The 23,671-nt window shown below is 56.6% G+C and overlaps 1 protein-coding gene and 1 long non-coding RNA gene across 3 annotated transcripts; one reads left to right on the forward strand and one right to left on the reverse strand.

The window, feature by feature from the left end:
* Window positions 1–724: 724 nt before the first annotated feature.
* SIGLEC1 (sialic acid binding Ig like lectin 1) lies at window positions 725–22,889 on the reverse strand. Of its 2 annotated transcripts, none has more exons than XM_025876503.2 (22): window positions 22,788–22,889; window positions 18,291–18,365; window positions 17,647–18,006; window positions 17,070–17,366; window positions 15,651–15,917; window positions 15,085–15,339; window positions 12,747–13,046; window positions 11,807–12,064; window positions 10,741–11,061; window positions 10,219–10,473; window positions 9,689–9,991; window positions 8,414–8,674; window positions 7,949–8,260; window positions 7,186–7,437; window positions 6,604–6,873; window positions 6,259–6,510; window positions 5,643–5,945; window positions 4,760–5,020; window positions 3,723–4,025; window positions 3,354–3,456; window positions 2,901–2,970; window positions 725–2,191 (listed from the first exon to the last, which is right to left on the reverse strand). In XM_025876503.2, exons 2-22 carry the CDS (start codon window positions 18,337–18,339, stop codon window positions 2,084–2,086), a joined length of 5,160 nt encoding a protein of 1,719 aa, XP_025732288.2. In that variant the 5' UTR covers window positions 18,340–18,365; window positions 22,788–22,889; the 3' UTR covers window positions 725–2,083. The 2 variants fall into 2 exon arrangements, with proteins under 2 accessions (XP_025732288.2, XP_025732287.2); XM_025876502.2 differs by having other exon boundaries at window positions 2,112–2,278.
* LOC141370227 (uncharacterized) lies at window positions 3,144–4,647 on the forward strand. Its single transcript, XR_012374102.1, has 3 exons — window positions 3,144–3,273; window positions 3,360–3,469; window positions 4,241–4,647. It is a non-coding gene; the product is annotated as an uncharacterized lncRNA (long non-coding RNA).
* Window positions 22,890–23,671: the final 782 nt, after the last annotated feature.

A 23,671-nucleotide genomic window follows, 5' to 3' on the forward strand; every position in this document is an offset into this window, starting at 1 on the left:
AATAAAGGGTACCTGTTCTAAGTATCCACTTAGATGAATTTGATAAATTCATACGCCTTTGTAATCACCACCATAATCCAGATACAACATTCTGTAGCCAAACCAGGTAGGAGAGTTTGTCCACCCTATGGGTAGCAGGCCAATAAAACTGACACTGAGCTTTTGCAGTGAAGAAAGATAAGCTATTTACTGATATGGCACCACCCAGGAGAATGGGAAACTAAGGCTCCAAAGTCCCAAACTCCCCAATGGCTTGCAAGTGAAGGTTTCTAAGGGCAAAATTTGGGGCAGGGCTGTCCTGAGAAGGTGGGTGTCATTGACTGGAGGCCCAGGAGGTCGTGTTAGCAGGTGCCCTGGTGCCATTTTTTCTGGTCCCCTGGGAGGTCTTTTTCATCTCAAGAGACTTGGAATCTGAAAAGTATATTTGTTCTTTATGGTAGAGGTTTCATTAGGTACATCCGGTAATAATATCCTTAGGGTAGTGCTGATTAACTACTTGTAAGCTAGCGGGGTTGCATTCCTGGAGGTTCCTTGGCCGGTCCAGTCCAGCCATGCAGGAAAGAACACACATCTCCTGAGCATAGGTAGTTTGTGGCAAATGTCATGTAATTTGCACTTGCTGACCACCTCCAGCAGGCAGTCTCCCAGAATGAGCTGCATTCACAGTTAGATCTTCTGTGTTCCAGTGCAGCCATTTGGGTTGCAAGAAAGAGACTCATTCCAGTTACGTCACAGGGTGGATGTTTATTGGGCAGACATGCCAGACAGGCTCCCAGGAAGAGTCTGGCAATCAGGCACTACGAGGAATGGGACCTGGGGCCAGGAAGCCCCCGGCTGCGGTTACATGGAGCTTACTCGGCCTCCAATTTCTTCCCAAGCTGTTAGCCCCTATAACAATTCCCCACTACCTTCCAGGTTTCTCAACCCAAATTCCATGCGGGCTCTTTGCACCTCCTACCATCTGCCACCAGGCTGTGAGGGGAGGCACTAGCCCGCCAAAGAACTGCCTCCTCTCAGGCACTGACATCGTGGAAGCAAGTCATTCCTTCTTTGTGAGCCTCATTCCGCTTAACAGCCCCTGGCACACAAGACCGAGTGAGCCCACTTGAACACGGAGAGGGCTGTACCTAGAGCAGAAATAAGGATGCTCTCCATGCTTCCTGGGGACAGGAATGGGGGGGCCCCTCTTCTCCCAGGGGCCTGATAAAATGCCTGTTCAGGCAACCCCATTGCCTGGCATGCCCTCTCCCTAGGGAACACCAGAACATCTTGATTTCCTCGGTCTTAATGTGTGAGAGGGACTCCCTCCTCTGGGAAGCCCATGAACAGAATGACCAGGGACACATCCTGGCCTTCAGGAGATGGGCACTAAAACTGTGGCTGGCTGGCAGCATTCTCACCAATGTCAGAAGTCTCAGGGATGAGTCCATGGTTGGGAATTCCCTGGAAATAGAATAAAAACTCTATTTCCCAGAACCCCTTGCAGCTTGAGGTGGCCATGTGACTCAACTCTAGCCAATGGGGAGTGAGTGGAAATGACCTGCAACTTCTGGGTTGTGTCCACAATGGGAATGGGTGTGCCTTCAACTTCCTCTTACTGCTGGAGGGAATGTGAACACAGTGGGGCCACCATGAATCTCACAATCAAAAGGTAACATTTCAGGGTTGGAGAAAAATAAGATAGAAGGATCCAATATTCTGACACCTTAAACTACCATAGCATACCCAGATGAGTATGGGAGAGAAAAATAAAATTCCCTCATGTTGAAGTTACTGTATTTGGTCTCTTGTTAGAGCAGCCTAACTTCTATTCCAGTTACTACAGAGTGCTTTTGCCAGCCTGTGAGGATATAGGAAGCTCCTCTTCTTCTCTAATCCATCCAAAAAGTCCAGGGTGGGCTTGGAGGAAAAAGATGTGAGGGACAGTCCATTGGAAGATAAAGGGGGAGATCAGATCCGGAGAAAAGGAAAAGACAAGTAGACAACATGACCATGACTCGTTTCTCCTCAGAGTGCCCCAGGGTCATCACCCTCCTGGGTAAATTAGGGTTCACCTCCACTTGGCAAGAGGTTTGGAAGCAGGTCATAGAAAATCAGATGTTGTAGAGTTGTTTCCACAGAGGCGGTCGGGATTCAATGCTGCCTTGTTCACGAGGCCCAAGTCATCACAGTTTCTGGTGACCTTCTCCTCCTGAGGGTAGACAGTGTCACAGGTCAGCCCAGGGGCAGAGCATGGGACGAGGTCCCACCTATGGCTGCATCAGGGTCAATGAGCTTCCTGCAGAGAAAATTCTGGTTACAAGGAGGACTCTGGGAGCTGTCATTCCCTGACCTCAAACTCTGGAGGGCAGTCCCCCAGACCCCAAGCCTTGGGTGGGGGTCCCAAGGAGACTGGTGAGCCTGTACCTGGCTGGCAATGAGGCTGTGAGCCCTGACCCACACACTGGAGGATCTGCAGAAGGGGACACATCACAGGGAAGGGAAAACAGACTTTCACCCCTGCCCAGATGATGGGCAGACTCTGGAGTGGGGAAGAGAGAACCCAAAACACAGGTGGGGTTCTGTGTTCCAAGATGTGTCTTGGAAGTTGAGGTGAAACTGCTACGTTCAGAACGTCTGCCCCAGTCTCCCCACCAGCAGCTCCCACAGAGAAGCCAGCAGTCATGCTGGCCTACGGTATGCCCGAAGTGCCCGGCGAGCAAACACGTGACTGTTGGGTGCTCCATTTAGAATGTGGCTTCCCTGTCTTTCCAGGGGTCCCTGGTTCTCTGTATTCTCTCCCCAGTCTCCCCCTAGCCCCAGGGGCCATCCTATATATGAGAGCGGTCTCTAGGCGCCAGCCCCGCACGGTGGGTTAGCCGGGCATCCTGTCTGCCTGGGCCCACATGGCAGATGGATACCTGCATGGCCTCCTTCTGAGAAGTCATCTCCACCAAATTCTCACCCATGCGCAGCTTATAAAAATGCCTCCTGCAACAACAAGAGTGGACTCAGAGGGTCTCTCTCCTCCCCCTGCCTACCCCCATTCCCTCCTCCGACCCCAAGTGCTTAGCCCCAGACTGCTCACTGAACAGAGCGGTGGGAGCCTTGTGGGGAGTGGGGGACCTTATCTGTCTTCCTTCCCTCCCAGCCCTTTCTTTACACAGATGGGGTCCAGATAAAGAAAGAAAACTACAGCAAGATGGATTTAAAGGTGATTCTAGAAGCAATTCCCAAATTTGGAGCAGTGGGAGGAAGAGGGTCAGGCTAGCAAGTATGGAGCCTATACATCTGGTAAGAGAGACATGAAGGAATGTTGAGGGGAAGGGGGGAGGGCAAGGTAACCCCATCCACCCCCCCAGCTCTGAACCCACCTCCAGGCAAACCAGGCCCCCAGGCCCAACAACAGGAAGAAGAGGCCCATCAGCAGCCCCAAGACCCAGAGTAGCTTCTGGAACAGACTCAGGCGGTGCAAGGCTGGAATACAAGGGTGAGTCTCAGGGGGCAGCTATGGATCCAGGCCTCCGATGCTCCCCCCGAAGATGAAAACTATTCTGGCCCTCACTTTATCTCAGAAGCTTTCCCACGCAACGGCGCTTCAAGCAACCAGTCTAGACTAGTCAGATAAACTGACTGCAGCAGAAAGGATTCAGGGAAGACCTCAGAAGGAAGCCTTTGGACGGGAGAGCTAGGCCTCTCTACAGAGGGTCCTGGGAGATGGACCCCACCACACACACACACACCTCTGGTTCCAAAGTAGGTAGAAGCAGACGCAGAGCCCAGGGCATTGGAGGCAAAGCACACGTATTCGCCCTGGTCACTGGGCCTCAGCTCTTCCATGTCCACCCTCAGGGCATTGGCTGTGGCCGTGACACGGATGTGTGGCTCTGCAGGAGCCCTGCGGGGCTGGCTAGAGGCCACCAGCCTACTGCCGAGGTGGAGGCTCAGACTGGCTAGCGGCTCGCTGTCCACTCGGCAGTCCAGGATGCCCTGGATGCCACCCTCAGGCTCCACGAAGACCGTCATGGTGGGCATCTTGGGAGGGTCTGTGGGAACATAGAGGGGCATGATGATTGCAGAAAACCAGCGCCAATTCCTCCCCTCCCGGGCCCACGCAAGATGACTCTGCCACACTAAGGGATAGAGCCTATCCCTCCACTCCTTGATCTGTGACTTGCTCTGACCACTGGAAAGCAGAAGTGACATTATGTGAGGCCCCCCCTCAAGGGGCCTCACTGCTTCTGCCCTCCTACAAACACAGCCATGTGGGAAGCCCAGGCCAGCCCCAGCTGCCAGCCATAAGGATGCAGCCACCACCCTCTGCCATCTAGCTTCAGCTCAGCAACTGGACCACGGCAGCCACACGCGGCGAGACCACCGAAGACCTGCCCAGCTCCGCGCAGCCCGAGTTGCTGACCCCCAGAATTGTGAGCAATACAACGGCTGTTGCTTGAAGCTCCATATTTTGGAGTGGCTTGTTATTGCAGCCACGGCTGGCTGATACTGCGCAGGGCCTGGATGAGGGATGGAGCAGGGACCCAGGCACTCTGGGTGCACTCTCTCTCCATACTCCTCACAGGGCGAGGGGGCTGATATTTTACACATGAGGAAAGCCAGGCAGGGATATACAAGGTCACACAAGCAGTCAGCGGGAGTTCTCCAACCCAGGTCTCCACCCCTGCGAAGTCTTTGCTCTTTGCAGACAGAAGAGGAGGACCTGAGGTGGGCAGGGGAGATGCGGGCAGACTGAGGCGGGGTGGGGTGGGGGGGTCCTACTCACACAGCACACGGAGCATGACTGGAGCAGAAGTTGTGGCCCCACTGGGGAGCTCAGCCTGGCAGTGGTACGCTCCGGCTTGGGCGCGGGTCACATGGGCAAAGACAAGGGTGGGCCCAGGCTCCACGTGCAGTCGCTGACCATTCCAGAACCAAGCAAAGGTGGAGTTGCCCATGGGCCTGGGACCACCAGCGAGGTGACAGCTCAGGTTCAGCGGTGCGCCCTCAGCCACGTCCAGCCCTGGCTCGGCCACCACACGCACACCTGCAGGCCGAGGACCAGGAGGCAGTCAGGGAGCCTCTGGGTGGCATCTGGGCATCTGAGAGGCCTCGGAGCATTACAGGAAGGCCTGTTCTGATTTGGGCCACCCAAAGGTGAGATTGTGTCTCTCCCATAAGACTGAGATCTCTTGCACTGAGGACCTCCGGGACAGGGCTGTTTGTCTCTCTTAACAAACCAGGCTTTCTGATGGATGGGGCTGTGTCTTGCTCTCAAAGGGGCCCCCCAAAGGTGGGGCTCCACCTCATCCCTCACACTGAGCCCCTTAAAGGTAGGGTTGTGTCTCTCTTCCCACCCCAGGCTTCCCCAGGGCAGGTCTGTGCCTCCTCTCCAGACTGGGTTCTGTGAGGACGGGGTACTGTCTCCCCTGCATCCAAGGCACCCTGCTACAGCTCCACCCTTGCAGGGACTTCTCCAAGGGTGAGGCCGTTTCTTCTCCTCAGACTGGGCACCTGCCTCCAGGGAGAGCTATTCCTCTGCCGTGAGATGGGGCAGGGCTCTAACTAGCCATTCTGGTCAGCCAGGCCCTGTTGGGGGAGCGCCACGCCTCATATAAACATGGCCCCGCCATGCCCGAGCCTCCTCTCTGCCCCCTTCGCCCACTCACCTTCTCCCTGCAGCTGCCCTGTGGTGCTGACTGAGCCCAGGAAGTTGTGGGCCGTGCACACATAGGTGTCCTTGTCACCTGAGGGTACGTCTTGCACCTGCAGCCGCAGGGCATTGCGGGCCACCTGGACGTGGCCTGTCCCGGATGCCAGGCCGTGGACCCCAGGGCTGGTGGCCAGCACCTTGCCATCGCGGGACAGGGCCAGCTCAGCGGGTGGCTCGCTGTCCACAGTACACTGCACCACGGCCACGGAGCTGACTCTGGAGTCCCGAAAGGATGACAGGACAACATCCCGGGGGGCATCTGGGGGCATGACAGCACATAGTTGGAGGCCTTGTTGGGAACCCCTGGACCATCCACGGCCTACCTGCCTGGCACTGGGGAGGCTGAAGCCTCTGGACAAAAGGTCACTTCCTTGAAGTGACACCTCGTGGGCAGATTCCCCCAGGCAGGGTTCACAGGACTCTAGGGTCTCTTTTCTCATCACCTATGTCCTTCTTTTCCCAACTGCCCATTCTGAGGTCCGCTACAGTCCTGCGTCCACCCCCACGAAGGCCCAGAAGTGCCCTCCGCCCGCTCTCAGCCTCGGCACCCCCAGCCAAGGACCCCGGCTCACAGTGGACTTGCAGGGCGGTGGGCCGGGAGCTGCGGGTGCCCTGGGCGTCCTGGACCTGGCAGGAGTAGGCACCCGCGTGAGCCCGTGTGGCCGCGGGGAACGAGAGGGCGGCGGCTGGCCCCTCCTGCAGCCAACGGCCATTGTGGTACCAGGCATAGAGCGCGGGTGGGCGGGCAGCAGGGTCTTCACAGGTCACTGTGACGGGGGTCCCCTCGGGCACAGCGGTGGACGGAGCCAGGGTCACCTGCACACCTGTCCCAGGGAGACCAGGGTCAGCGAGGCCCAGCCAGATACCACGGCCGCTCCCTCCTCCCCTGCTGGGCTTGGCCCCGGGCCCGGCCTCACCCTCTAGCCGCAGCTCCACAGAGGCATTGGCCTGGCCCAGAGGACTGTGGGCGGAGCAGCTGTAGAGACCCTCGTCCCTGGGCCCGGGCTCCCACAACTCCAGGCGCAGAGCGTTGGGGACAGAGGCTGTGGTCGAGGAGGCCAGGAGGCGGCCAGCGCGGCTGAGGGCCAGCTGGGCGGGTGGGCGGCTGTCCACGGTGCACAGTACCTGGGCCAACCGTCCGCCGCGGCTCTCTAGGAGGTAGGTCAGGCGCAGGCTGCGGGGTGCGTCTACAGGGACACCAAAGGAAACGGTTCAGAGACCGCATCCAGGAGGCCAGTTGGCAGGTGGCATTCAAACCAGAAGGGCCCTGGCTCCCCATCCCAAGGGCCCCCCCATTGTCCAATCTGGGGCCATGCTCCTCTGCCCAGGAAGAACCTATCCCCTCTGACCCCTGACTCAGCGCTCCTTGTCCCGGGCTTCATCTGATGGATGGGGACTGAGTTCCTGGGTTGGACATCTCGGGGGCTCTGGCCATGCCCTTGATCCCTGTGGGCTGCAGTCATTCCTTTTCACCCCACCCTGCATCCAACCAAACTCACAGAGGACATCCAGAGTGACAGGTCTGGAGAGGTGGGGTGCCTGGCCCGGAGTCACCACCCCACAGCGGTAGGAGGCAGCATCCATGACTGTGACGTTGGGCAGAAGGATGGAGTGGGCACCTGGGCGTTGCTGCCCATCCCGGTACCACGTGTAGGTGAGCTGGGTCAGGTTGGCAGTCCACACGAGGCAGGTCAAGTTCACCAGCTGCCCCTCCTGCACGACGGCCCTGGGCCACACCTGCACGCTCACAGCTGGGGAGGGAGGAGGACACCAGTGAGACTGTGAAGCTGTGTAAAGCAAGCCACTTGTCTCCATGAGGGAGGGAAGCCCCTCAGCCTCTGGGAGGCACAGGTGGCCCACCCCTCCTGGGGGCTCGAGGTCAAGCTTGGGAAATAGCTCACCATCTCTTAGGTGGTCCCAAGCAGAGTTCTGCATGGCCCCTGGGTGCCCTGAGCCCTCCCTGACCCTAGGGGGCACATGGGAGAATGCAAGCTTCCCTGCCCTGTGGTGCTTTCTCCTTGAACACCCCCCTCCCTTTCTGATTAGCTTTATCCACTGGACGTCCAGGCAAACATCTGTTTCTAAAAAAGGCTCTTCCAAAAAAGCCAAGTCTGGAGTCGATTGCCCTAAAGGAGGCTGGGGACAGAGACTGTCCTTATGTTCAGCCTGCCTTCCTGTGCCTCAGGTTTCCAGAACCCTCTCCAGCCTCCTCTCTTCTCTTAAAGGAGCCACCCATGCACACACTCACACCCTCACACTGACCCTGAGCATCGAAGATGGCAGAGGCTGAGGCCTGGCCCAAGGTGCTGTTGGCCTGGCAGGTGTAGATGCCCTCATCCTCCAGCACTGCACCGTGGATCTCCAGGCGCAGCCTGCTGGGGGCCACAGCCACCTGCAGCCGGGGAGAGCTGCTTGCCAGCTCCCCTGCACCTTGTAGGGTGGAGGCCACAAGGTGGTCCCCGTGGAGCAGTCGTAGGTGGGCTGGAGGGTCACTGTTCACGCGGCACAGGAGGAGGCCCAGTCGCCCAGGGCCTGTGTCCATCAGGGTGGTGAGCGTGGCCTGGCGAGGGGCATCTACAGGAGTGGGGAGTGGTCAGGGCCCCTGGTCCCTCATCTAGTGCTCTCTCATGGAGGCAGTGCCCAGGGCCAGGGCTCCCCCAGCCCCTCCTCCCACTGTGCCCTTGTTTCCTTCACCCCCCAAGAAACATGGACAGGATGAAAACTTACAGGACACATGGAGGCTGACAGGGGCGGCCAGGCTCATGGTGGCTGAGCCTGGAGCCTGGGCCTGGCAATGGTAGGCCCCAGCTTGGCTCAGAGTAATGGCTGCGAAGCGGAGCGTGGCCGAGTTTGACTCCGGGAGGGGCTGGCCATCCTGATACCAGAGGTATGAGGTCCCCTCCAGGACCCCTGTGTGCACCTGGCACCTCAAGACCACGGCCTGGCCCTCCTGGACCTCAGGTGATGGTGACACCTGGACCCAGGCTCCTGCGAGGAGAAACCGAGAGCAAGTGAGGGCCCTCCCCCACCCCCCCCAGCCTAGGGCTGTGTGTGTGTCCACACCAGGACCCCAATCCTGTGTCCTGGAGCCACAGCCCCCCTACCAGACCACCAGCAAGGGCCCCATTTCAGCTCCATGCCTCTTCCTATCCCGCTCCCAACTCCCCTGCTCTGGGTCTGTCCTGGCCTCTACCACCCACCAACTTGAGCTACAGTTTCGCTCTGTCAGTCCTATCTCACCCACCAGAAGGCCCAGCTTATGTGACCTCTAACCCCGTGTCAGGCACAGCGCCTGCACAAGTCAGCTCCTGACAGATGCTGGTTTGACCCCATAAAGCAGTGAAATGGGAAAGGTTTAGGTCATGCTAAGGGCCATTGTCCCGATAGTGAGCTGGACCCAGCATGGATGACCCAAGGCTTGGAGGGTAAGCTAGCCACTGTGTGGTCTTGAGTCCTCTCCAGCTCAGCTCCACACCCAGTCTCTGAGTCATGAGAGCCCAAGAACTGGGCCTGTGTGCGCCTGGGTGGCTCAGCTGTTAAGCGTCTGCCTTCGGCTCAGGTCAGGATCCCAGGGTCCTGGGATCGAGCCCAGTATCATCGGGCTCCCTGCTCAGCAGGGAGCCTGCTTCTCCCTCTCCCACTCCCTCTGCTTGTGTTCCCTCTCTCGCTGTGTCTGTCTGTCAAATAAATAAATAAAATCTTTAAAAAAACATTCTTGTTATTTAACAAAATTGTATTACTATAAAAGAAGTTTCTGCAAGTGCTCCAAGCAAGCCAGCCACACCGGGCTATAGCCACTACCTTTAGTGGTTGCCACAGTGATTACAGGGGAAAATATCTAGCTGGAGACCAAGGGAGGACTGCTGGCTGGCTAGAAACTCCCCTAACCACAGCTGAAAAAGACTCACATTTTTACCCAAAATCCACATGACCCAGCCCAAAGCCTGGCTAGAGCAGCCCCCAGGGCATGTGGGCCTACCCACATAGAGAACTGACACACACCTCGGACCTGAAAGAAGAGGGAGGTATTGGTGGATCCGAGAACATTGGTGGCCTCGCAGCGGTAGCTTCCAGAGTCCCCAAGGCTCAAGTCTCGGACCTCTAGCTGCAGGGAGTTGACTGTGGCTTTGACCTGGAGGCGGCCATGGAATGGGAGCAGGGGCCCCAGGCTGGTGGCCAGGAGGCGCTCGCCGTGGAACAGGGCCAGCCGGGCCACGGGCCGACTGTCCACAGTGCAGATGAACACAGCCACATGGCCCTGGCCCACGTCCAGGAGGGCTGACAGCTTTGGAGGGTCTGGGGGATCTGCAGACAGGATGGAGCTCAGGCCACCTGCCCCCTCCCCCGCCCCGTCCCCAGTCTGGCTCACCACAGTGCTACAGCCGCACTATTCGCCCCTCCCCCTCCACACACACAGTCCAGGCCTGCCCCTGCCCATGCCCAAGCCATGCTCTGCCCCCACGGCCCTCCCCCCGACACTGAGCACCCCCTCAGCCTCCGAGTACCCAACCCTGCCCTGGCCCATCACCCACAGAGCACACTCAGGACCACCGGGGCCGAGGGCTGGGCCCCGGCCTCGACGAGGATGCGGCAGGCATAGAGGGCAGCATCCGTTCTCGCCACGGGCAGCAGCGTCATGGTCTCCAGGGGGCCCTGGGCCCACAGCGCCCCATTCCGGAACCAGGAGAAGTTGGCAGGGCCGCCGGCTCCCCGGCTCACACTGCAAGTCAGGTTGGCCCCGGTGCCCTCCAGCAGCGTGTGCGACGGGGTAATGACCAGGACGGTGGCTGGAGAGCAGACAGCACAGGCCACCTGAGACAGGCCTCATCTTGACCGCCTCCCCCCCTGGGGTGGGGGCCCAGCCTCCCAGCCTGGAGCAGGCAGGAAGGCGATGCCCCGGGGTGCTCATGGGGCAGGGGAGAAAAGCAAACTCCCACTGCCCAGTGGAGGTGGTTTCACCCGATAGACCCGCCTTGGAGCAGGGGCTGGGGGGGTTGCGGGGTCCTGCGTACTAGCCCCTGACCCTGAGCCGCCCATTCCCCACACTGACTCACCCTGGGCATCGAAGGTTGCAGAGGCGGAGGCGTTGCCCAGGGCATTGCTGGCCTCACACAGATACACACCCTCATCCTCCAGCACCGGGTCACCAATTTCCACACGCAGCAGGTTGGGGGCTCTGGTGACCTTTAGGCGCTGGGAGCAGCCCCCACAGCCCAATGGCAGGGAAGAGGCCACAACATGGTCCCCGTGGAGCAGCCGCAGCTGGGCTGGGGGGTTGCTGTCCACGCGGCACAAGAGGAGCCCTTGACGTCTAACCCCATCTCCGACAGCATCGGGCTCCAGCTGGGCAGTGAACCTGGGCAGGCGTGGGGCATCTGTAGGGAGGAAGAGCATCGGCGTTCATCCCGTGGCCTCCACCAGGTTTCTTCAGGTCCACTCAAAGCTGGCTAGGTTCCCACAACACACCAAACAAAGGCATGTGCCCAGAATTGCCCTAAACAGCTGTGTAGGTTGTGCACCGCACAAGGACAACCAAACCAAGGTAGGAGGAATTCAGCCCGTGCCCCTGTGCTCAGCTGTGCTCTAGTGCTATACTGAGTCCTCCCAGAGGAAGGAATGCCATTTTCTAGCTTGCACAAGGGCATCGGATGGGCTAGTGTAACATCGCGTGCTTCTGACACACTGAGGGTTAGCCCCTCAGGCTGATATGGAGCATCCACCCTTGACAGGACACAGTCCCTGTGCTGAGAGGCTCTGCCTTCGTGGCTGTGGGAGCCTGTGAGGGCACAGCCGACGGGCGTGTACCCATATATGGGAGTATGGTGTCCTAGGGCCCTGCTCAGGACAGAGCTTGGACATGGCGCCCATGGTGCACTTGAGGCTAGAAGCAGAGGGCCCTAAACGGGCTGGGGTTGGGGGATGGGATGTGGGGAGGCAGAGAAAGTCCCTGGCTTGTTCCCCACATTTCAGCCCTGGGCCAACAGCTCTCTGGTGCCTTCCTGACCTAGACCCCGGGGCAGGGCAGTAGTAGGAGGGCCCGAGGGAGGTGGAGGCGGCTGGTGGGCTCCAGTGGACTGACCCTCCCCATGGCGGGCAGGGCCTGGTGGGACGACTACTCACAGAGCACAGTGAGGATGGCAGGTGAGGAGGGGCCACTGGCACTGTGGCCATCCTTGGCCTGACAGTAGTAAGAGCCAGCATCAGTGCTGGAGGCCGCCGAGAGCTGAAGGCTGCTGCTGGAACCCTCGAGAAGCAGGGCTCCGTTCCGGTACCAGGAGAAGCGGATGTCGGGCGACGGGCTCAGACCGCTCCTGCAGCTCAGTGTTACCCCTTGCCCTTCTACCACCTCTGCTGCGGGGCTGATGAGGAGGTGAGCCACTGGCAGAAGAAGGAGTAGGGGAGGCTCAGGTCCCCTGCACACTGGCAGTGCCGTGCCACCAGCTGCAGGAAGACCTCCAGGGTTCTCCTCTCCCCACATGACTGTAGGTAGGTCTAGACTCCATGGCATCAGCTCCATGAACCCCTTGATAATCAGGAGGATTTGTCCTTGAATGCCAGTTCTGATCTATTGGTAGTAGCTGGCTGCAGCATGGCGGAGAAGGACTGTGAGCCAGAGCTCAGGCTTCCATCGAAAACCTGGCTCGATTGATTAGCTCTGTCAGCCACGGCCTCAGAAGGAGGAAATGGCAGCATGTGCACCGAGGTATGGATGATGGTGCTTTTCTATTCTTCCTCCTGCATCTGAATCCTAGCGCACAGCCTGCCCCAAACGTTTGGTAAATAAAAAACAAATGGATACAAAGGACCCTTCAAGTTCAGAGTCAGAATGTGTACGAAAGGAATAATGCAACCTGCCATGTTTCCCTTTTGCCTTGACTTCAGGAACCTCCCAGGTCAGGCTGACTGTATAGCCCAGATCTTTGATGTGATTTTTTTTTTTTTTTTTTTTTACCAACCGGCTTGTTCATCCCCTCAGCCAAGTCCTCCGGACTCCTGGGAGGAAGGCCAGAGCAAGCGTCCTTCTCAGGGTCCCCTCACCGGCCCCTTGTGCCAGTCTCACCTTTGGCATGGAAGTCCAAGGTAGATGATGAATTCCCAAGGGTGTTGGTGGCTGAACATGTGTATTCCCCACTGTCAGCCGGCCCCAGGTCTCGGATCTCCAGGTTAAGGGAGTTGGGGGTGGAGAAGACACTGAAGCGTGAGCTGTGGTCACCCTCCCCGGGGGTGGAGGCCAGGATGAGACCATTGTGTGACAGCACCAGGGTGGCCAGAGGCTCGCTGATCACCGAGCAGTGGAGGATGCCCACCAGCCCCTCCTGTGTCTCCAGGAAGGCAGTTAGGTCCGGGACAAGGGGCGGGTCTGTATGGAGATGAGGAGGTGCCGGTCACCCTCAGACAGGGGCAGTCCCGGATCCCCCTTTATAGGCTATGACCTTGCACCTCCTTTGTTCCACAATGCCCCACCCGTGAAGGGAGCAAGCCCAGAGCTCCTGAGGGCTGGTTGAATACCCTTATCCCTGAGTGGGGCAAATCACTTTGTCTTCTCAGTCAATAGCTGTGGCAACCCTGTGAGTGGGGGTCAGGGGCCCCACTTTGAAGATGGGAAAACTGGTGAGACACCTGGCAGTGGACAGCACCTCATCCAAGGGATCAGGGTGAAAAACTACCAGCGATGGGACAGACTGACATCACGTGCCTCCTGATGGGATGTGGCAAGATGGACACAGCCTCACACCCGCGCGGTTGCTGTCCAAGTGTGCAGGCTCAGTCTACACAAATCAGACAAACGCAAACGGAGGGACACCCGCACAACTGGCCTGTACTCTTCACGTTTCAATGTCAAAAAAGACAAGGAAAGGGGTGCCTCGGTGGTTCAGTCGGTTAAGCATCTGCCTTCGGCTCAGGTCATGATCCCAGGGTCCTGGGATCGAGCCCCGTGTTGGGCTCCCTGCTCAGCGGGGAGCCTGCTTCTCCCTCTCCCTCTGCCACTTCCCCTGCTTGTGCTCTCTCTCCCTCTCAAATGAATAAATAAAATTAAAAAAAAAAACCCACAAGGAAAGACTGAGGAACTGTCTCAGATTAAAGGAGAATAAAAAGAAGTGACAAATGAATGCAATGCAGGATCGTGGCTTGGATCCTGGTTTTGGTTCAGGTCATGATCTCACAGTTGTGGGACTGAGCCCGGCGTCCGCTCCGTGCTCAGTGGGGAGTCTGCTTCAGATTCTCTCTCTCTCCCTCTCCCTCTGCCCCTACCTGCTCTCTCTCTCAATCAAATGAATAAATAAAATCTTAAAAAGAGAGAGAGAGAGACTAACTTCTGTATGATTCCAACTATTTGACATTCTGGAAAGGGCAAAGTATTTTTGCCCGTGGTTGCCAGACACTCAACAGATAAGTAAGTGTAGGACAGGGGATTTGGGGGGCAGTGAGACTCTTCTGTATGATACTGTAATGATGAATACATGATATTATGTAGTTTTCAAAACCTATAGATATACAACACAAGGAGTGAACCTTAATGTAAACTAGGGCCTTTAGTTAATGTATCAATGTTGGTTCAGTAATTGTAACAAATACACAACACTAATCCAAGATGTTAATATAGGGGAAACTGTGCAAGGAAAGCATACATGGGAACTCTGTACTATCTGCTCAATATTTTTATAAATTTAAAACTATTTTTAAAAAATGAAATCTATTGGGTCGCTCAGTTGGTTAAGCATCCAACTCTTGATTTCAGCTGAAGTCATGATCTCAGGGTGGTGAAACCAAGCCCCTCGTCAGGTTCACACGCTGGGCCTACTTAAGATTTTCTCTCTCCCTGTCTCCTTCTGCCCCGCCCCCATGCACACATGCTCTCTCTTTCTGTCTCTAAAAAATAATAATAAATAAAGACAGAGAGCAAATATACCAAACTGTTAACAAGTGAAGAATCTAGGTTAAAGGTATATGGTAATTCTTTGTATTCTTCTTGCAACTTTTTGTAAGTTTAACTTGTTCAAAATGAAAAGTAGTCTAAAATAGGAGGAAATTGAGGGGTGCCTGGGTGGCTGAGTCGCTTAAGCAGCTGCCTTCGGCTCAGGTCATGATCCCAGGGTCCTGGGATCGAGTTCCGCATCGGGCTCCCTGCTCGGCAAGGAGCCTGCTTCTCTCTCTCCCTCTGCTTGCCTCTCTGCCTACTTGTGCTCTCTATCTCTCTGTCAAATAAATAAAATCTTAAAAAAAAATCTTAAAATAGGAGGAAATTGAGGCCCAGGGAGGTCAAAGCTTGCCCGGAGTTGCAGAGCTGGGATGTGAGCTCAGAGCCCATCAGGCCCAGGCTGCTAACCCTCCTGTGGGGGCCCCACCCTCTGACCAGGCTCCGGCAGCATCCAGCGCCCCCTGCCCTGGCCACTTACGGCTGACCACCACGCTGACGGGGCCGGAGCGCTCTCTGCCGTAGGCGTTCTGCACCTCGCAGACGTAGAAGCCGGTATCGGCCCTGGTGGCCGAGGGCAGCTGTAGGGTGTGACTGTGGGCATCCTCCAGCAAGACGTGGTTCTTGTACCAGTGGTAGTGCAGCTCACTGGGCGCTTCTTTGGGCATGTTGCAGGTCAGTGTCACCGTCTGGTTCTCCAGGATGCGGCCTGCTGGGCTCACCTGGACCTCAGCCACTGTGGGGGCAGCAGAGGGCCACTGGGGGATACCTAGCCGACTTCCAGTGCACTGGGGTTATAGCCAATCAGCCTAAATCCCTGCATGCTCTGTATCAGGCCCCTTCCGGACGGGCGCCGCGTCTCTTTGTCCTGTTTACTGGGCTTCTTATGACAGCCCACCCTGCCGGGGAGGTTTGTCTTCTATTTGAGGCAGGGCTAGGACTCCACACCCACGTCCCAGAAGGCACCTTGGCCTGGCTCCCTTCAGCAACAGTGGCCTGGACCCCTCCCCACCCTCCGGTCAAGACCCAGGCTCCCCGAGGACTCACTGAAGATGTGGAGGCTGATGGGGGGCGAGACCGAAGAGCCCACGCCATTCCCAGCCTGGCAGGTGTAGACACCAGCATCGCCCCAGGTTGCCTGGGCCAACCTCAGCATACGACCCTGGACTTGGAGCTGTGTCCCGTCCTTGACCCAGTACACAGAATTGACCTCAGGGTAGCTGCTGTTCACCTGGCAGGTGAGTACGACCAGATCACCTGGAAGGATGTTCCGCCCTGAGGGGCTAAAAAGTATCTCCACTCCCCTGGGGGCATCTGCAAGGCATGATGGGGGACATCAGGGGAGGGGCCCAGGGAGGGCAGTGGTACACTTCTCTCCTCTTTCAACACTCTGCCCTAAGGAAGTCCACCCAGGTAATCATCAGGCCCGTCACTTCCCCGGTCAGGACAGGCACTACCCCCCACCTCTCGAGGAGGTCCTGGTTCCTTCCTTCTCCACTGAGGGCCTGATAATGCAGTGCTTGGCCTAGCATCCAGCCTAATGCCACCTTCTATGGCTTTCTGCCTTGTGACACCGGCCATCGCCCTCTGCTCTATTTGGGAATCACGAGCACCATCCTGCCTGCTTAGGTGGCTTGTGGTAGTTGTTGGCAAGGAACCAAACACTTCATGGAGGGGGCCAAAGGCAGAGTCAAATGAGTTCTGAGAATGGTTAGCCCATTTGTGAGGAAGGTGCATACAGAACACCTGCATTTCTAGAAATCTTGTTCCAAAGACTCTGGCTATGTAAATAGGCTCATAAAAGCTAATATTTTCAAGTGCTTAATCTAGGTAAATATGAAAATAAGAGAAGATACTATTTTAGAGTGCTCAGTATGTGCCAAGCACTCCTTCAATTTCCATAATAGTTCCTCAAGACCTACGAGTCTCCTTAGCAGAGGAAGACATGATGGGCAAGTAACTTGCCCAACAAGCAAGTGGTAGATCCAGGCAGCCTGATGCCTGTGAACAACAGTTGCTCTAGAACAGGCTGCCATGTTTTACTGTGATGTGAAGTTGCATAATCAAGTAGAAACTCAGGCTTCCTTCCACCTCCTCTTTGTCATGATCACCATGAGTAGCCTTAAGCAGGAAAGGGGTGAACCCTCCTCCTCCCACACACAGCAGGCTCCAGAGCTGGGCTAAGTCCCAGGGGCCTCACTCCCTGGCCCCCAGTTCTCTGGCTCTTTGTGTCTCCCCTTCTCTGCCCAACCTGGCCTCAGGGACGAGAGGTAGAAGTGAGCCATTAAATGTGGCTTTTAGGGCTTTGCAGTGTCGCTCCCCTGCCTGACCCTGGAGGTCCAAGTGTGCCTGGCTCTGCCTCAGGGGCGAGGGCTCTGTTTCTACAGGCTGCAGAAGAGACTGCTTTCCGCTGGGGAGCCACGGATGTGTGCTCAGTCCCAAGGGTGAGGCCCCCAGCACACTCACACTGAACTTGGAGGCGAATCTCGCCCTGAGTCTTTTGCTTGGCCACTGAGAGTTCGCAGTGCAGGGTCCGGCCGTGGTCCTGCCAGGACAGGGCCATGTGGAGGGTCCCCAGGTGGCTGATGCCTGTGGGCCTGAGATTCTGGAAGCTGGAGGTGACTGAGCGCTTTGGGTCTTGGCCTTGCCACTGCAGGCTAATGTGCTCTTCTGGGCACGCATAGGGAGTGGAGCAGTTGAAGGAGGCCTCCATGCCCTCGTGAAGGTCCGCCAGCGAGTCAATGGTGGGAGTCTCAGGCGTCTCTGAAGACAAAGACCAGAGGCTCAGGACTCCCCTTCACCACACATGAGGCCTCCTGCCCTAGAGAGCCCAGCTGAGGGGTGAGACCTGGGCAGGGTCCTTCAAGAGGAAGGAGAGACTGCTTTCTACCCCCAGCCCCACTCAGGGTGAATGCAAAGGAGATGCAGGGCTGAGGCTTGGCCGGGACAGGGGTTGGGCTGAGGACCGGGGCTGTGAGCCAGTGGGGCCAGGAGCAGCTTGGGAGACCCTTCCAGGCAGTAGCCAGCTCACCCTGCCCCTCACCTGTCACTGTGACCAGAGTGCCTTTGACATCTGACCAGCGGTTGCCTTCGTTAATCTCAAAACGGAAGTTGTAGGACCCCGAATCCTCAGGCTGCAGTTCCTTCAGCAGCAGGCTGCACATCTTGTGCTCTGTGCGCCCCAAGAACCGGGCACGGCCACGAAAGTGTGTCTCCACCAGCTCCGGGTTTCCCGAGTGGCTTACCACCTGCCGCTTGCCTGAGTAGTCATAGTACCAGATGGCTGTGATGCCATGGGTCACTTCCACGTCAGCTGGGAAGCTGAAGACACAGGGGATGATGAGGCAGGACCCCTTCACGCCCTTCACATCCTGGGGACTGGAGACACTCCATGAAGACAGGCCTAAGGGCGAGGCGAGACAGAGAGGAGAGTGATGAAGACCTGGTATCACGGCAGAGCCCTCGGATCTGCCTCCAGATGAGCCCCCAAGCCCTGCACTGCCCCCAGCAAGGCACCCCTGGAGCAGCCCCTTGGGGGGCCCCTCCCAGCCACTGCCTCCCTGAGCCCTCCTTTGACCTCAGGGGACAAACCTGTGACCAGGCCAAGTCCAGTCTGCCTGGGGCCAATGGAGGGCTGGACTCCCCGAGGCCAGGCCCTGCGAGATGGGGGAGGCCGGCGTAGCTTACCTGTTGAGACGGCCAGGACCAGCTGGAGAAGCCAGAACAGGAAATCCATAGCAGGCTTTATGCTGGTTCTGGTGCCTAAGAAGGTGATGTACACCTTGTGCGCTGGTTGGGTACAGAAGGGCCTCCCAGGGCACCTCAGGGTACCTCAGCCTCAGAGTCTGCTGAGAGTCCAGCCCTGGGTCCCCACATGCTCTGCTGGCCCACCCAGTGAGACGGCCGGGCTGCCAAGGACTCCTAGTGCAGCCAGCAGCAGGGAGCCGGGAGCCCACGTTCCCAGCAGGGGCTGCACTCAGCAATACCTTCCCGTGGTGTCATGCCCCAGAAAGCCCTCTGTGTGGCTCTCAGCCCCACCCCAAGTTCTGCTTTCCCAGCCCCTCAAGGACACTCCTTGAGAGCAGATGAACATCTGTTGCTCCCTTTCCTCCCACTTCCCCACCTCTTCCCCACCACCCAACCCAACAAGAACTAGAGCCCAGAGAGGCCCAGTGACTCACTCCAAGACACCCAGAGAGGATAATGGCTTAAAACTTGTCTCCTCACCACCAGCCTTACCAGCGGTAGGCCATAGTGGGGCTTGACTGAACCCTGACCAAAGTGCTGCCTTTAAGAGCTACTTACATCCCTGAAAGGTCCTAATTCCTACTCCCAGTTCTGCCCCCATTCCCTGCTCCCCATACACGCAGCCTGTGGCCAGTCCCATCTACCCATGGGCTCTCCAGTAGACCAGCTCTGCCCCCACCACAAATGATCTTTGCCTGCTGAAACCTTATTCAGTCTTCAAGGTGCAGCTTGAAGGTGGTTTCTAGCTGAAACTTCCCCTGTGGCGTCCCTGGAGCCACTCCACAGCCATCTCTGTGCTTGCCTTGTCCTTGGCAGCTTATGACCCCCGTTTCTCAGGAGCTGGGACTGAGGACATGTGCCCTGAAGCAATACAGAGCCCCCCAGGCCTTGCAGTAGTGAGCAAGAGAGAGGTGTGGTCCCTGGGGGTCTGGAGTTGGTAGCAAGGCAAGTCTGGGCAGGGGACACAAGCCCTGCACAACACATATCCCACAAACATGAGTTAAATGCCTACTGTATACCATGTACAAGAAGGTGGGCTCTCTGCCATTGAGGGGCCCTGCTGGAGATGAGGCTCTAAGGAGTGCCACAGATATGAATCCGAGGGGGAGAAATGCCAGAAACACATATAACTAAAATTATAAAACTGTTAGAAGAAAACATGGGTGATGGGCGCCTGGGTGGCTCAGTTGGTTAAGCGACTGCCTTCGGCTCAGGTCATGATCCTGGAGTCCCGGGATCGAGTCCCACGTCGGGCTCCCTGCTCAGCGGGGAGTCTGCTTCTCCCTCTGACCCTCCCCCCTCTCGTGCTCTCTATCTCTCATTCTCTCTCTCTCTCAGATAAATAAATAAAATCTTAAAAAAAAAAAAAGAAAACATGGGTGAAAATCTCCATGACCTAGGATCAGGCAATGACTTCTCAAGTATGACACCAAAAGCACAGCAACAAAAGGAAAAAAAATAGATAAATTGGACTTGATCAAAATTTTAAACTTTGGTACACATCAAAGGACACTATCAAGAGAGTGAAAAGACAACCCACAGAATGGGAGAAAATATTTGAAAATCATCTATCTGATAAGGGATTGATATCTAGAATATATAAAGAACTCCTACAACCCAACAAGAACATGAACAAAAAACCCCAAACAACCCAAATTCAGAAAGTGGGGTAAGGACTTCAATACACACTTCTCCGAAGATGGTATACAAGTGGCCAATAAGCCCATAAAAAGATGTTCAACATCATGAATTATTAGGGAAATGCAAATTAAAACCACAATCAGCTACCACTTCATACCCATCAGAATGACTATTAACAAAAAAAAAAAACCAGAAAATAATAAATGTTGATGAGGACGTGGAGAAATGGGAAGCCCCGTGCACCGCTGGTGGGAATGTAAAATGGCACAGCCCCTGTGGAAAATAGCTTGGGGGTTCCTCAAAAGTCAGACATAGGGACACCTGGGTGGCAGAGTCGGTGACGTGTCTGCCTTCGGCTCAGGTCATGATCCCAGGGTCCTGGGATCGAGCCCCTCCTTGGGCTCCCTGCTCAGCAGGGAGTCTGCTTCTCCCTCTCCCTCTGCCCCTCCCCACCACTCATGTGCGCTTTCTTTCTCTCTCTCAAATAAAAAAAAAATACATATATTTGAAAAAACAACAAACAAACACCCATGTTGCCAACTTTTCAGTCCTCCCTTGTCCTAAACGCTGACTTGGCAGAGTGAAGGGGCAGGCACGAGGAGGCTGGGAGTGAGGACAGGAAACTCATGACACCTCCCAGCCCACAGCCCACCAGCCGCGGGAATGGGGCCCAACTGATTCTGGGGGCTACCAGGGGGCACACCTGGGGCGGGGCTGAGCAGGCACCCAGGGCCTGCATGGGATCTGAATGGTCCGTTAGGATGACGGTACTTTGCCAAGTGTGAAGGGAGAAGGAACGTCCTTGCAGGGAACGGGGCAAAGGCAAAGGCGGGGAAAGGCCGGGAAGAGCACTGTTTCTCAGGGGACCCAGCAGACAGCTCTGGTCATTTGCTGAGGCCCAGTGGCTCATCCCCAGTTCTTTGAGTGGCTCTAGGCCTGCTCCTCTCCCAGGAGGATGGACCCACAGCCTCTACGCCTGGTCCTTGGCCACAGGAGAGGCTCATGCTGGCCCAGGCTGGAGCTATGGCCCGGATGTTGGGCTGAAAGGCAGCCCTGGGCATGTTTGGGGCAGGTGGTGGGTAACAAGGTCAGCTCTGCTATAGCAGGGACATCGGGAAGATAGTGGCATGTCGGCCCCAGTGCCCCTGCTGTACCCATTTGGGGCCATGAAAAGGACAATGCTGAAACTACAGAAGGAATGGTGGGATTTTAGACCTACTGACCCCAGAATGGAGCAAAGATTATTGAAACATGCGAGAGGACCCTTTCTAGAACCATCCCAAATCACGTCATGTAGATGTCACTTACACTTAACCCAAGAGGTCACTTACACTGACCCAAGAGGTCAGTCCCACCAGCGTCCATCTCATTGACTCAAGCTGTTCCACCCCAAAGACCACCCTCATCCCAGAGAACTTTCCTGGAAAAAAGAAGGGGCAAGACAGACCCCAGAAAGGAAGACACTTGTCCCTATTTAAAAACCTCAGAGCTACGGGGTAGGTGATCCTAGGGCGTGGATTGAGCTTGGTGTACTGGTGTGAGCCCTGCGCCCCCTGGTGGTAAAAGGGTGATTTCCCAGTCCTGGGAAAGAGGGTGGGTGTCCTGGGGGACGGGAGCCCCAAATCCTGGAAACAACCCCTTCCTTAGGCAATGACCTTCTGGGAGAGGATTGCTCCCCAGACCTCAGAAAGTTCCTGAGGCTCATCTCTGTATCTCCAAGTCTTGGGTGCCCTGAAGATAGGGTTTAAATCCCCCACTCCCAGAATTGGTATATGTTGCTTCAGGGTGGGGCTGGGGTGGCCTGGCACGCAGTGGATGCCTGTGTCTGCTGCCTGTGGAGAATAAGTGGGCGGGTAAAGTCTATGTGAGACCAAGTGTCCCATGATAACTGGGGAGGGCTTGCTGAAACCTGACCTCTGATCCCAGAGACCAGTCTGGCCTGGGGAAGGAAGGACCGAGGTAGTTTCACTATAGACAGCTAGGCAGGGTTCAGTTTCTGTTTCCTAGTACCAGGGCTTCCCCCCCCCTCCAACTTCCCTATCCAGCAGCAGAAGGAGGGAAATAAGGGGACCCAGCCATCTGGAGTGCTCTGCCCCACAGATAGAAAATCAGGGTACAGGCAGGCAAGTCCAGAGTATATCATCTTCATAATAGTGGAAAACCCCAAACATAAGCCAAATGTTTCACCTGAAAAGCCATACAGCCCATAAATGAAGTCGACTAGCTTTGAAATGGGCAGTAGAGATTTCACACCTCGTTTTTTCAGGTGTAAAATGGGTAGAGCCCATTGTGGGCTCTAATGGCTGTAAATGGGTAGAGCCCAAGCGCCGCTCCCCAGGTTGTGCTAGGCGGTGCTGGGGATCCTGCTGGGAGGAGGAAGTGGTGATGAAGGGAGTGAGCGGGACTGGGCTCCTGCGAGGTCGGGTGAGGGGTAGGCGGCAGCTGGGTGAGCGTGAAGGTGAATCTCAACGCAATGTGGGATGGAATTGGGTGGATGCGGAGGGGAGAGTGATTGGTTGGGAGAGGATGAAGGTCGGGGTTGAGGCTGCATGAAGATGACAGAAATGTTTGGGGTGTCACTGGGAGTAGGGAGGGCTGGAAGGTGTGAGGACTGGGATCGGGATGTGGGTTGGGGAAGATTTGGGGGTGTGGAAGAGTTCTGGTAATGACTGCAGCTTTGATTAGTGTCTAGGGCTTGGGTTGGTCTGGGGTCCAGCACCCACCCCCAACGCCCCCCAGCAAATCTCAGCCAGCCCCTCTCCCAGCCCCCCTCTCACGCTCTGGAAATGGGAGTACCTGCTCCGCGGGGGGAGGGGCTGCAGGGCTGGTGAGCCACAGGAAGAACAGGAAGGAGGGCCAGGTGCTCGTGCTGCTGGTGGTGCTGGTGGCTTCCCAGGGTTCTGCCACCCCAAGAGAGAAGGTCCAGCCTCAGAGGCTGCTTCCTCTTTTCCCAAAGCCTCAGCCTGGAGGCTGGTCAGGGAGGCAGCTGCAGGCCTTGCATAATACCAAGACAGGAAAGGCTTCCTAGGCAGGGGCAGGGCCCCCAGGAAGGCCCTTCAGGACTCGAGCAAGCAGAAGTGGGATCTGGGGCCACACTGGAGTGTCCTCTCAGGCACAGTGAAATGGGGGGGGTCCTACTTACAAGCCATGTCCATTCTCCTCTTCTTTGTGGCCACTGGCCTTTTTAGGGAGTCCGAGAGAGGAGGAAGGGAACTTTCTACCCATGGTCCTCCTGACAACAGGGAAGGAGACAAGCCCAGCCTGGGGTGAGGGAGCATTACAGGGCACCCAGATGCAAGTATTGATTCTCCAAGGCCTGTGGGAGCCTCTCAGTGTCCCCCTGCTAGCAGGATTCTCTGAGAAGAACCCCCTAAGAAGCAGGCCCTAGTCGTGGGGGACACAGGGCCCCCAACCTCCAGGATACTCCTCAGGCTGGAACAGCCTCCCTGGTCCCCTCTTCCTTCCTCACCGTCTGTCCTACACCCCCACTACCCCTCCATGTGACTTCAGCATCCCCCAACCCCCACTGAGGCAGAAAAAGAAAACCCCCACCACGGCTAGTTACTATTTTTTTATTGGTGCCCATTTTATTGATGGCCTACTATGTGCCAGTCACTCGCAATAGGGAGCAGAGTGTTAACTGTTCCAAGCAATGCCGGATACAAGTGACAACACATTTC

This window comes from Callorhinus ursinus, unplaced genomic scaffold (assembly GCF_003265705.2).
Source record: "Callorhinus ursinus isolate GAN/ISIS: 27379988/994484 unplaced genomic scaffold, GSC_fseal_2.0 scaffold29, whole genome shotgun sequence".
Classification (NCBI taxonomy): Eukaryota; Metazoa; Chordata; class Mammalia; order Carnivora; family Otariidae; genus Callorhinus; species Callorhinus ursinus.

What these genes read in the sequence shown, in the direction of transcription:
- SIGLEC1 (XM_025876503.2), bottom strand. Translation starts at nt 18,339, where the DNA reads ATGGATTTCCTGTTCTGGCTTCTCCAGCTGGTCCTGGCCGTCTCAACA. An exon ending in CACCGCCCTGCAAGTCCACT is followed by an intron (nt 5,946 to 6,258) that starts GTGAGCCGGGGT and finishes TCATGCCCCCAG; the next exon opens with ATGCCCCCCGGGATGTTGTC. An exon ending in TACCTACTTTGGAACCAGAG is followed by an intron (nt 3,457 to 3,722) that starts GTGTGTGTGTGT and finishes CTTGTATTCCAG; the next exon opens with CCTTGCACCGCCTGAGTCTG.